This window comes from Taeniopygia guttata, chromosome Z (genome assembly GCF_048771995.1).
Source record: "Taeniopygia guttata chromosome Z, bTaeGut7.mat, whole genome shotgun sequence".
NCBI classification, from domain to species: Eukaryota; Metazoa; Chordata; class Aves; order Passeriformes; family Estrildidae; genus Taeniopygia; species Taeniopygia guttata.
This window is the reverse complement of record NC_133063.1, coordinates 2,953,819-2,966,551: the sequence shown is the minus strand read 5'-3', so window position 1 is coordinate 2,966,551 and position 12,733 is coordinate 2,953,819. Positions and strand designations below refer to the sequence as shown.

General features: G+C 54.6%; 1 protein-coding gene and 1 long non-coding RNA gene across 4 annotated transcripts in view; one reads left to right on the top strand and one right to left on the bottom strand.

The window, feature by feature from the left end:
- Nucleotides 1-3,204, top strand: part of LOC140681724 (WD repeat-containing protein 7) — a 41,873-nt gene extending 38,669 nt beyond the window's left edge. For all 3 annotated transcript variants that reach the window (XM_072921974.1, XM_072921975.1, XM_072921976.1), the window contains 3 exons: nucleotides 31-135; nucleotides 801-1,004; nucleotides 2,063-3,204. In XM_072921974.1, the coding sequence (XP_072778075.1) occupies nucleotides 31-135; nucleotides 801-1,004 (309 nt within the window). In that variant the 3' untranslated portion in view covers nucleotides 2,063-3,204. The remainder of the gene's footprint in view (nucleotides 1-30; nucleotides 136-800; nucleotides 1,005-2,062) is intronic.
- Nucleotides 3,205-4,040: 836 nt separating this feature from the next.
- On the bottom strand, nucleotides 4,041-12,054 carry LOC115491263 (uncharacterized). The gene is made up of 3 exons (XR_003957222.4): nucleotides 11,592-12,054; nucleotides 9,889-9,993; nucleotides 4,041-5,434 (listed from the first exon to the last, which is right to left on the bottom strand). It is a non-coding gene; the product is annotated as an uncharacterized lncRNA (long non-coding RNA).
- Nucleotides 12,055-12,733: the final 679 nt, after the last annotated feature.

Genomic DNA, 12,733 nt, shown 5'->3' with positions numbered 1-12,733 from the left:
CCACATGACTGTTGTGTGCCCTGTTCCCAGACCATCCACGGCCACAAAGGACCCATCACCGCCGTGGCGTTCGCCCCCGACGGCCGCTACCTGGCCACGTACTCCAACGCCGACAGCCACCTCTGCTTCTGGCAGGTGAGGATGTCCCCAGCCCGCCCCGTGCCACCAGCAAACTCCCCGTGGGGTCCCAGCTCCAGCAGGGAACATCCCAGGGCAGGGAAGGTCACAGCCTGGACCCGTGGAAGGTGACCCTGCAACGAGCTGATCCTTGCAATCCCTTCCAAGCCAGATGTGACCTCGTGCGCTGGTGATTTTTCCCTTCCGTGTCCCGTTTGGCACAATTATTAATGCAGGAAAATCAGGAGCATTAGTCATCCTAAAAGGGTTATTACTCAAGATGATTTAAATTGTGAAAATGTCAGCGGGGCTCGCACGCTGCCGTGATTTACACCCCTGACACCGCTCTGCTGATGGGGACGAGGGACTGCTCGGGTTCAGGACACGGCAGCAGCAGTGGAACACCCCGGGCTGGCCAGGGGACAGAAATCCGTGCCATGGCCTGAGGGGCTGGCTTGGGGAATCTCAGTGTTCAGGGTTTGGAGCTGGCACCAGCAGTGCCCAGCAGACACAAGGCCAGGTTAGACAGGGCTCGGAGAACCTCCTGGGGTGGATGGGTGGGGCTGGGTGAGCTCTGAGGTCCCTTCCCACCCCTGATCAGACCTCCCCCTGCTCCCGGCGAGATGTGGGGTGTGGGGTGTGGGGTGTGGGCGCCGTGCCGCTCAGCCGGGCTGTCCCCACAGATGAACACGTCTCTCCTGGGGAGCATCGGCATGCTCAACTCCGCGCCCCAACTGCGCTGCGTCAAGACCTACCAGGTGCCACCCGTGCAGCCGGCGTCGCCCGGATCCCACAACGCGCTCCGGCTGGCCCGGCTCATCTGGACCTCCAACCGCAACATCATCCTCATGGCCCACGATGGAAAGGAGCACCGCTTCATGGTCTAGGTGAGACGGGCACCGGGGCCGCAACGGGGCAGCCCGGGGGCTCTGTGGGGTCTGAGGGGCTCCACTAAGAACTCAGAACTGGGGGAATCCTGCCAGGATTTGAGGGGCTCAGTAGGGTCTGAGGGAATCCTGCTGGAATCTGAGGGGCTCAGTAGGGTCTGGGGGAATCCTGCTGGGATTTGAGGGGCTCAGTAGGATCTGAGGGGCTCAGTAGGGTCTGAGGGAATCCTGATAGGATTTGAGGGGCTCAGTAGGGTCTGAGGGGCTCAGTAGGGTCTGAGGGGCTCAGTAGGGTCTGAGGGAATCCCGCCAGGATCTGAGGGGCTCAGTAGGGTCTGAGGGAATCCTGCTGGGATCTGAGGGGCTCAGTAGGGTCTGAGGGAATCCTGCTGGGATCTGAGGGGCTCAGTGGGGTCTGAGGGAATCCTGCCGGGATCTGAGGGGCTCAGTGGGGTCTGAGGGAATCCTGCCGGGATCTGAGGGGCTCAGTAGGGTCTGAGGGGCTCAGTAGGGTCTGAGGGAATCCTGCTGGGATCTGAGGGGCTCAGTAGGGTCTGAGGGAATCCTGCCGGGATCTGAGGGGCTCAGTGGGGTCTGAGGGAATCCTGCTGGGATCTGAGGGGCTCAGTAGGGTCTGAGGGAATCCTGCTGGGATCTGAGGGGCTCAGTAGGGTCTGAGGGAATCCTGCTGGGATCTGAGGGGCTCAGTAGGGTCTGAGGGAATCCTGCTGGGATTTGAGGGGCTCAGTAGGGTCTGAGGGAATCCTGCTGGGATCTGAGGGGCTCAGTAGGGTCTGAGGGAATCCCGCTGGGATCTGAGGGGCTCAGTAGGGTCTGAGGGAATCCTGCCGGGGTCTGAGGGGCTCAGTGGGGTCTGAGGGAATCCTGCTGGGATCTGAGGGGCTCAGTAGGGTCTGAGGGGCTCAGTGGGGTCTGAGGGAATCCTGCTGGGATCTGAGGGGCTCAGTAGGGTCTGAGGGAATCCTGCTGGGATCTGAGGGGCTCACACCCATCTTTGCTGCCCGGCTGTGGCACTGACAACTTTTCCATGCCTCCAGGAGGAAGAGGGCCTCTCTGCAGAGCGGGATCAGGAGCAGCCATCCCGAATCCGCGCTGGATGTCACCCGACCCCTTCTCCCTTGGGAGCCTCCCAGAATGTCAGTGTTTACCAAAAAGACTCGTGTTTACATGGACTGCTCCTGGTGACCCGGGAATGCTGGTGGGTGCTGCCCCCGGAGCCGGGTACCTGCCTGGGAATGGGGCTGGAATTCGGGGCTGTGGCCTGTGTGCTGATCCCAAGGGGTGAAGGCTCCTTTCTGAGGGGATTGGAAGTGCTGCTGTGCCCAGGCCGGAAAGAAAAATGATGGTCCACGTGTAAATAAATAATTTAAAAATCCTGTTAAATGGCAGACTTGGAAAAAAGCAGTATTTATATAGAAAGGTGGTTTTTGCCACCAGTGCAGGTATTTATTTAAATAAAGGACAAAGGGGGCCATTTTGAATGGAAAAATTATCAAAATTATGGAAAAAAATGAATTATTGACTGGATGTACTGAAACATTTCCTTCAGTAGGAATATCCCTGTGTGACACTCGCTGTGACTGTGTTTACTTCTTACATATCTGTGGAATATTTTGTGTGAAATTTTCTGGTTTCTGCTCATGGGAAGGAGAAAAAAATCTCTCAAATCCTTTTATTTCAATATCTCTGTTTGTGCAGCTTTTCCTTGGCTGCAGAGCTCGGACCTGAGGCTGCCACTACCTTCTAAGCTAGAAATGGTACTTGGAGTCCAAGAATGAGGAATTAATTTTTCACATGGCTCCAAAAGAGAAAATAAGTGTGTGTTATTGCGCTTGGGTTACCTGTGTAGTGCCCAGGTGGGGTTTGCAGCCCAGGAGGCCCATAGCTCTGTGCTGCTCCAGCTGATTCAGAGCAGGAGGATCAGACCCCAAGGAGCTGCTGGGAGGTCGGTGTGTGCCAGGGGCTGTTCCCATCCCGCTGTTCCGCTGTCACCTTTCCGTGTCCCTGGCGCTGTGTGGCCTTGGTGTCCGTGGCTTCGAGTGACACCTGCATGAGAGGGGGGATGAAGTCACCGTGTGATGGTTCCCGTGTCTGCTTCTCCACAAACGCGTCCCTGCCCTCCGTGGATTGACATTCCTGGTGTAAATATGCTTGTGGAATAAAACTGGACTGAAACGTGTTGCTTTGCGTGGGTGTCAGTGATCTGCTGGTGGTGCTTTGCCCACTCCTCAGGAATCTGCCACTCTAAGAATGAGAGCGGAGTCCTGGAGGGGTTTGGGCTGGAGGGATATGAGGGATCCTTGTTCCCTGCCTTGTCCCCAGTCCCTCTGAGCTCTCCCTGTGCTCTGGGCTCTGCCAGGCTGGAGTTCCCCAGAGGAATTAACTGCAGTGAATAACAAAGGGGCTGTGTTGCACTGCCTCTGGGCTGGGGTCTGACCTGCAGAGGAAGCCCCTGTGCCGTGGGATGCTCTGGAGCAGGTCAGGAGTTACCCTCGGGAACTGCGTGGGTGTGCTCGGCCCTGGTGGGATCCAGGGAAGGACAGGGCAGAGCAGAAATTCCCTGCACGGAGCAGCCAAGGCCCTTCTGCTCCTCCACCGGCAGCTGAGCAGGCTGTGAGAGAGGCTTTGCTTCTGTCCAGCCTGTTCCCAGCTTCTAGAAAACTTCACCAGCATTAATACTTTTGTCTGAACAAAAAAAAAAAAAAAAAGAAAAAATCAGGAAAAATCTGGATCGGAGCCTCCGGTGTGATAAATTGACACTCGATCCAGCGGTTGCCTGGAGCACGCTTTGAAGCGGGAGAGGCTCCTGGGGAACTTCCCCCTCTCTCTGATGTCTGAAAATTAAAAATTAATCCGCTATGAAAAATTAAAAGGTGAAACTTTCTGCTCTTTCAGCAGCAGAGCTTTTGGAATGCTGATGTGGGGCTTGGAATGGAGGCTGAGTGACATCTCCGGGAACATCACCGTGGGCTGGTGCATTCTAATATCAGATTTTAATTGATTTTTGTAAATTGGAAACCTGTTTGCAAGGGCTGGAGATGCTTAAAAAGGGGTAAATATTTATTTATTGATGTAAATAATCTTAAACAGGCATTTACTCACTCCTGCAGAGCTACTCACCGTTTACAACACCGTGAAAGGAAACCGATGCTTCCAGCTTGGAAGTGATGCTGGAATCTGCTCACCTTGCAAGGTTTATTTTGGCTTTTTTATAAAGCAGTGTGTTCAGGCAGAAAATGGGTTAAAATGCACTTTATTCCAGGAGCAAGCAGCAAAGGTGCTGCTGCTGGTGGCCTCATGGGAGGAGGCGAGGCAGGAGGGAGAGATGGGGAGTGGGACAGCCCCAGGGTGCCAGAGGGCACCTCCCGGGGTGTGTGTCCAGCACAGGTCTGTTCTCTGCAGGAACACTGAGGGAATAAATCCCTGTTTTCCTGAGGAGAACAGAGTGTTCCCTAGGTGAGGTGTCTGGGAGCAAATGGAAGCAGAGCCCAAATGCAATCTGTGAAATGAATTTGGGGGTTCAGCCAAGCCGAAAGCGGCCGTGTCCCACCCTGGGGATGCCAGGGAAGCCGTGGGGAGAGCAGAGATGAGTTCCCATCAAGTGCACTGGCTTGGAAAATGGGGAAGGTTTAGGGTCAGGTGCACACAGTCCCGGGGGAAGGTTTGCCAGGGGAAATGGGAAGAGCTGCAGCCACGCTGCTGTGATTGCTCCTTTCAGTGTCGATTTTCTGCAGGTCTCAGTTGTCCAGAGCCATCACCTGCTCCTGGAGCACAGAATCCTGGGGTCCTGCAGTGCTTTGGGCTGGAAGGGACCGTAAAGCTCAGGGCAGGGACACAGCACAGGACAGCAGCTCCCTAAGGGAATTCTGTCAGACACATGATGGGGGAACTGGTAAGGAGGATAAATGGGACTCGTGGGCTCAGAACTACACACTGCCTGTCAGGGACAGCTTATGCATTCCCTCTGCAGTCGCTGGGAGTTACTCTGTAGTGAGAGTAACTACAGAGATGCTGAGATGGGAGACAGTGAGAGCTCCAGCTTCACACCTGCCTGTCCCAGTGTCCCAGCAGGAGGTTGGGACTGGGTGGTCTTGAAGGTCCTTTCCAAGCCAAACCCTGCAGGACCTTGGCAGGATGGCTCTGGAGAGGCAGCTGGCAGCAAAGCCCACCTGGGATATAGGGAAGGGATGGATGCAAACCAGCCCTCTGTGCCTGTGTCCTGTCCCGTGGGATGTGGGAGGTGGTGGGCTCCAGCTCAGAGGTCTGAGTCCTGAGGGATTCAAAAAGATTAAATACCTTTTTCTCCCAAACTGGAGGTTTGGATAATGCATTGCTCCTGCAGCATGGAGGCTGGAAATGGTCACCCTCCATCTACACCAGGTTCCTTCTGCTGCTCTCCTTGGCTGCCTCTGCAGGGGAAAACACACGTGGAGGGTAACAGATACTCCCTTTTTTTGGTAAAACACTGCATTTTTCCCCCAAGCTGCTCAGAGCAGCCACAGCCAGGGTGTGCCTGAGGGAGACAAGGGCGGGCAGCCCCTGCTGGGGGGACCTGGAGCTTTGGGATCCAGAGATGCCGTGCCCTGCTGGGAAGGTGCCCAGGCAGCCCCCCCAGCTGCTCCTCGGAGCATCTTGTCCAACTCTGCTAAGGATTTAAACACCCGTTGAAATTAATCTGCTGGATAAAACCTTTTCTTCATAGTCTTCATTAATCACCCGTCCTTCCCGTAGATCCTTGCAGGAAAATAGATTTTTAAACCTGTCAGCTGTGGTTTTGTGGGATTCATTTCGTGCCTGTTCTGTCTGTTCTGCACTGCCGGGGAGGAGGCAGACAATTAACCCGGGGCTTAAAAACTCCGAGCGCCGAGCCCGGAGCTGGGAATTATGTAACCACGGGGTGGGCTGGGGGCATTAAATGTAGAGTTTGGGTCGGGGACTTTGGGTTTCACATTGGCAGGGCTGAAAATCCGTCCCGAGCCACCTCCCTGGGAGCTCACGGGGGGCAGGTTCCATCCAAACGAGCCCCACCCGTGTCCCACGGCCCCAAAACCATCTCGTGGGCGGGATCCCATAGGATGCGGCCCGGCGTTCCACCCCAAAGCCCGGCTCCGGTTCCTCCCTGGCATCAATTATGGATTGGGGCCCGAGGAGGAAACACTTCCAGGAAAGGCGGCGGAGGAGCCCCCGGAGGGAGCGCGGCTGTCGCTGCCGAACGAAGCCGAGCAATTAGTGCCGTGCTGCCGGGAAGGGCGGCTGGAGGGGAACCGGCCTCGGAGAGCTGCTGGGGACGTGCCGGGGGACCCGGGGATGCAGAGGGACCCGGGGCAGCCCGATCACAGAGGGACCCGGGGCAGCCCGAGGATGCAGAGCCACCCGGGACTCCTTTCCAACCCAACCCATCCTGAAGTTCTGTGACTTCCAGCACAGCCCACGCCCTGGCAGAGCATCACTCCACGCGTGGGGAGGGCTCCGAGGCTGCTCCAGGAGGCATCACTGTGCTCCTTTTCCATATGGAGAAATCCATACAGCAGTGACATTTCTAGGACATGCTATTTTTGCTTTGTGAGGGGGCTGGAAAAATCAAGAAATGAAAGCACCCTATTTAAGCTGAGAAAATTGTTCTTGCTGATTAACCTGGAGCTTTTCTGCAGTGTTTCTGGTGACATAATCCCACAGGATCTAAGGTGAGAAGGACAGCTTTGGTGGAGGTGCTGGAACATGAAGTGGTGAAGGGTCCAAATGGGGTTTGGAAACCTCTCGAGCTGTTCGATGGTGATGAGCTGGGGTGCTGTAAATGGTCACCCTGAAAATAATCCCCAAAACTGGGGGTCAGAGGCTGCTCCTCAGCGAAGAGCAGTGGGACACGGCAGCTTGGAAGTTACAAAAGTAATTCCCTGATGGAAAGCAACCACAGAATTAGATGGGCAAAGGGGCAAAAAGGCAGAAATAAATTCCCCTAGATTTCTTGTACTTCATTTTCTGCAGAGTTTGTAAATTTCTCAAATTCATAGATTTTTTTTTTTTTTATGCAGGAAATTCCATGAAAATTATGACAATTCTGGGAAGTGAAAACCAGTGCATCTCTGGGGGTGTAGATCCAGCAGGAGGGATTTAGCTCTTCCAGCCTAGAGACACACCAACTGCAGTGTGGAGAGGCTCCCAGACTTTCTTTCCCTTTCTTTTTTCCCTTTTTTTCTCCGTGGGGATAATAATAACAGTGTCAAGGACACCATTCAAGCTGATGCCTGGAGAGCTATTCAGTCCAGGCCTATTTACAGCCATTATAAAATGCCTGTGGATAGTTCAACGACCGATTTTCAAGAGTCTTTCTCTACCTTTTGAAGGCTCAGGAAAATCTATCAAACTGCAGAAATTAAGCTATTTTTCTTCAGGGGAAGAGAAACAGAGCAGGGAGCTTCTCACATTAAAATGCTGCCGTAGATTCCCGATGAATGAAAAATTGCCCGGCATAATAATGAGCTGGGAGATGGATTTTGAAATGGCTTAAAGCCCCTCTCCAGGCTCTGTGGCAGCAGTGCTGGGGATTTGGAGGTGAAAGATGGACTTTGGCTGCTGCTGTTCCCACATCCATCCAGGCTGTGGGCAGGGAGTGAGGGATGCAGCCGGGCCTCAGAGCCCCCAGCACCTGCTGGGATGCTGCAGGCTGTGCACCCACAGCGGGATCAAAGCCATCCCTGTCACACACTGCTGTGCCCAGGTGCCCTAAAGGCCACAGCCCACTCAGGAGGGGCACACCCCAGTGAGTGAATCCTCACTGTCACCCTGCCTTCCTCCTGTCTGCTCCAGCCACTCACCTGCATCCCTGGAAAACAGCACACAGAGCAGTTTGTCTGGAAAATGGGGGTTTGGGTGCTGTGTGTTAATTCTCACACGACAAAAGCTGAACAAACAGCTCTCCCCCAAACGCGTTCCAGCACGGTTTGGCTCTCAAAGCCCTGCCCTCCTGCCATTCCAAAGCCATAAATGGGGCCCACTGGTTTTTCCAAAGCCTCCAGTCACATTTCACGGAGTGGGAAACAAGTTTCTTTTTCCCTCACAGGATGGAGCTCCCTCCTGTGTGTAACCACAGAGCATCATCTCCCCATCCTGTTCCCACGGGGAAGGGCAGCCCAAACGAGCCACAGCCACGTCCTTGCCTTGGGGAGCAGCACGTGGAGCAGAGCCTGACACCCACCCAGCTCCACCCTGCTGTCAGGGAGTTGTGGGGAGCCAGAAGTTCCCTCCTGAACCTCCTTTTCTTCTTTGCTTGTGCCCTCTGGAGCTGTGGCACATCCCAATTGCCGAGGGCTCCTAGGGGGCTGCCACAGTGCCACCCTGCCCTGCTGTCCTACGGCCTGGAATGCCAGGGGGGGATGCCCTGCCCTGCCCATGAGGTGCTGCTCCCTGGACACCACATCCTGCTTTCAGGGCCTGCTGTGCAAGCTCCCTTCCCAGCCCGGGGTTCCTTTTTTGTGCTCTCGGATCGATTGTGTCTGCCCGAGCCCCCGGTCTGCACAGGGGAATATGAATAAATAATGCCGTGGGGATGAAGGGGATTTGGAGCTGCCACGTGCTCTTTGGGTAAAACCCTTTCCTTCCCTGTGCCACTCCTGCACTTTCTTTTCTGCTGCCGAGGCTTTTGCTTCCCGTTAGAGCAGGAGCTGTGTCCAAGGCATTCCTGAGGGACAAGAACTCACTCGGCTGCTGAATTTGCACGGTTGGCAGTGCTGTCAGCGCTGCAGGACCCTCTGCTGTGGGCAAGCAGGGCTTTGGGGATTGCAGGCCGGGAAACGGGAATGCCGAGTCCCTCTGCTGGGATGCTCCTGGTGCCCGAAGCGTGCCTGGGTTGTGTTCCCTGCTGGGGCGGTGCTGGGACGCTGCGGAGGTGCCCAGGGGAGGTGCCAGGGGATGGGATGCAGCACATCGCTGCGAGGTTCCAGCCCGCGGCTCCCCGCGGGACGTGGCCGGACACGCCGGTCCCCGCGGGCAGCAGCTGCCCGCTCCCGTGGGAAAGGCACCGGCCCCGGCCCCGCGCTGCCTCCGCCGCCGCAGCACTTTGTTCTTTGTGAAAAGCGGGAGCTGCAGCCGCTCTTTGTGCCGCCCATTTGAATTTGACCCTTTCCAACACCAAAAATCGATATTCCCGGGGAGAAGCAGTGGGTGCTATTTTTCCAAGCCCTGTTTACAGCGGAGCGGTCCTCGAGGCAGATGTTATCTCGCGGACTTTACCAAATTTTACAAAGCATTTTCTGAGCACATAATGACAGTATTATCTTTGTCCACCTGCTGAGAGGAGCGGTGGGCTCACAATAAATATCGGCTTCCGAGACGGGCGAGTCAGAGTCCATCTTATCTGTCCAGATGGGGGGAAAAAAAGGCCCTAATTTACATCCCAGAAAGCACTGGGGTGTGACAAAGGTCATCGGCTGACACTGTACCCTCAACTGGGATGAAAAATATATGAGTCAAGGCTGCACTGTGTGAAGGGGACACAGTCCCTTCCAGGGATCCTGCCCCCTGCTCTGCCCCTCGGCCCGGTGCCACCTGAGCCGTGGCATTCCCTGGCTGGCAGAAAGTGCCCGGCACCACTGGGCTTCTCACCCCATTTCTAGGACATTTTGTGGGTTTTACAAATACCCCACAATTAGTGAGTTAATGAGCTAATGAGGGAATTCTAGCCAGCTTCTCTCTCATCTCACAGGATCCTCCCTGCTGGCGTCTCAGCGCCAGACCCGGCACAACCTCCCTGGCACATCCCGGGGGGCACAGCCCATTACGGAGTAGCAGATTCCTGGAATTAGTCATTAGATTAAGGTACATGGCCCCGGAATTAGCACAGGCACGTGTGATGCTGAGGTGGTACCTGAGTGTCCACAGGAGCTGAGTCAAACCACGGGTGCCTGCTCCACTCTGAAGGCCACAGAGGCTCTGGCCGCTGGGATGTCGCCGTGGAACATGTCCCACTGCCCTGTTAAAATGACAAAAAGACAAAGAAAAATGAGTGGGGAGTCAGAAGGGAATATAAAATCATTAACGCAGAGCCTAATACAGTGGGAGAAACGTCAGTCGGGACGCTGAGCTAATGGGCCAGTCTCCTCCAGAATTTTATTATCTCTGAAGTTTTAAATAATGCATCACATCCGGATCCTGGTGTCCCTCCTGCCATCAGTCCGTGATTCCCCAGTCCAGCACAAGGAAGTGGTAAATCAGAGACACTCACTCTTGTCTACGCATTCTACAGGTAGTGATTGAGCCAAGATTTATTTATTAGTCTGGCCGTGATTGATTTAGAGGAGATTTGCTGGCTGGAGTTAATTACAAGCAATAAGCGGCCGCGCTGGCTGCCCGCAGAGCCCGGCCGCTGCTCTGGGGACATCCTGCTTCACCCCACGCCGTGGCATCAGCCAGCTGGGGCACACACAGTGCTTGGTGCCCAGAATATTCACCGTGATCTGATCAGTGCCTTGTCCCTGGCAGCGGGGCAGCCATGGCAGGTGTCCCTGCCCGGCCGCTGGCCTGTCCCAGGAGCGTTCCCGGGTGTCCTTCCGCGCCTGGGGGAACAGAAGCGGTTCTCTCTGGCCCTTCCGCTGGCTCTCAGGGTGTTAATTAATTAATTTATTAATTAATTGTCTCTCCCTCGCTGGCTCTTTGGGTCGGGCTCCCTGTGCCCATCACAGTGAGAGCACCCCGGGGAGCCCTTTGTTCCACAGAGGTGAAAAATTGTACCCACAAAAAGAGTTCCCCCTGCGATCAATTCCCTCTAACAACTTTATTGATTAGCTGCAGTAACATCTCCCATTTATTAATTATGAAGAAGATGTTCCAGTGATTGCTTAAAGTTAACTGCTGTGCTTTCCCTCTGCCCTCGGGCCCCAGCACTGCCCAGAGTGGCATCCCTGTCCCTGGAGGGATTTAAAGCTTCGGGGTGTGTTTAAAGCTCTTGGGGACATGGCTCAGTGGTGGCCTGGGCAGTGCTGGGGGAACATTTGGCCTCAATGAACTTTCCCAGCCTGTAGAGATTCTAGAATTGCTCCATGCCCTTCTCGTTCCAAGGTCCCAGAGCTGGCAGCTGGCCATGGATTTGTGTCCCTGCAGCACCGGGACCAGAGGGGTGCTTTGTCCCAGATCCTCTGCACAGGGAGCAGCCAGGATGTCTCCGTGGCTTTTGCTGTTGGAATTAGTGACAGCAGAGGTGACAAATGCCAGCGCTGGGACCAGGACTCCTTCACACACGGGGAAGGGATGTTGGGGTGGTTTCAGCTTGCCCACATCCTTTGCTGTGGAGCTTTTCCAGGCCCAAATCCACCCCTGCTCCAGCCTCAGGAACACGCCACCCCAAAAGCCCAGTGTCACCAGGGCTGAGGGGGCTCATCAACCACGGTCACACCGTAAATAAATGAAGGAGTCCAGAGAGGGCAAGGAAGCCCAGGAGCAAGCTGTAAGCAGGGGTAAGGAAGGAAAAGGAAGGTCAGAAAGAGGGTAATTAAGGAAATGCAGCAAAGAGAAATTATACAAGAGAGGATTAGAAATGTACAATTGGTGTTGCTACCCGGGGCCATAAATCACCTGCAGTAGGAAGGAGATGCTGAAGGAAGCCGAGGGTGATGCTGGACTGATTATGAGTTTGAAATATGGCACGTTGGCAAAAAATCCACGGCGATTTATCTTCTGTCACCAGCCATCCCGGGAAGGTGGCAGCCATCCCCACACAGCTCTTCTGAGACTGAAACTCCGGCGCTGAATTGATTTCTGAGCCTGCCAGCCTGCATTCGTCTGAGCGGGTAACAAATAACACAGGGAGGGAAAAATTGGGAAATCAAAGAGATCGCAGTCACGGCAAAACAAATGGATGGGGTGGAGGACAGGGATTTGGATACCTCAGAGTCTATTTACACCCTGCAAGCAAACAGAACCCCAAATAAGCATTTAGCATGGTGTCCTGGATATGTGAAGATTTAATAACTCAGATTTGCAGTCCTACCCACACAGAGTGATTGCCAGCCCGAGAGAAGGGTGAAAATATACTTTTAGTAAATATGTAGATCTAAAAATAAGAGGGGGATACAAATCCTAGCAACGCAGAAGGGTTGGTTAGGAGGTGAATGAAATGTCTGGATTAAAATATGAACATGTGCTGTAACTACAAATGCAAGCCCAACTGTGCTCCATGGGGAGCCAGCCAGGAGGGCCTGGGGAGGGCTGGAGATGCTGCAGTGCCGGTGGGAGGCAAAGCAGGAGCCTGAGAAAAGCTCCAGAAGGATCTGCTGGCAGGAAGCATAAACCAAAAATAGGCAGTGGCAGGAATCAAGACGAGAGTGGGGAAAATGGAGACGGCGATCAATACCTGGAGACCAGAAACACAGAGGATGTGAACAGGTTTTATTCCTGACCTGTGCAACCGGGGCTGAGCTGAAAACCTGATTTCTTTTAGACAATTCATAGGCATAGTGCAGAGATGTCTAAAACTGAAAGATGTAAATGAGGGCATTGATTGCAATGTGCCTCTGTGCCTTTAGCACTCCTGAGCTGCTCCCAGAGGCTGGATGGGGGTCCTGTCACAGGGGAAGGGGACCCTGGGGCATCTCTGCCCAACCACAAGGGCACTGCCCAGTTTAGGGGTCAGGGGATGTGCCTCTGTCCCAGAACAGGGATTAGAGCCGGGGAGTCCCAGGGCTCAGGGTCCTCCCCTAAACATGGGAGTCCTGCTC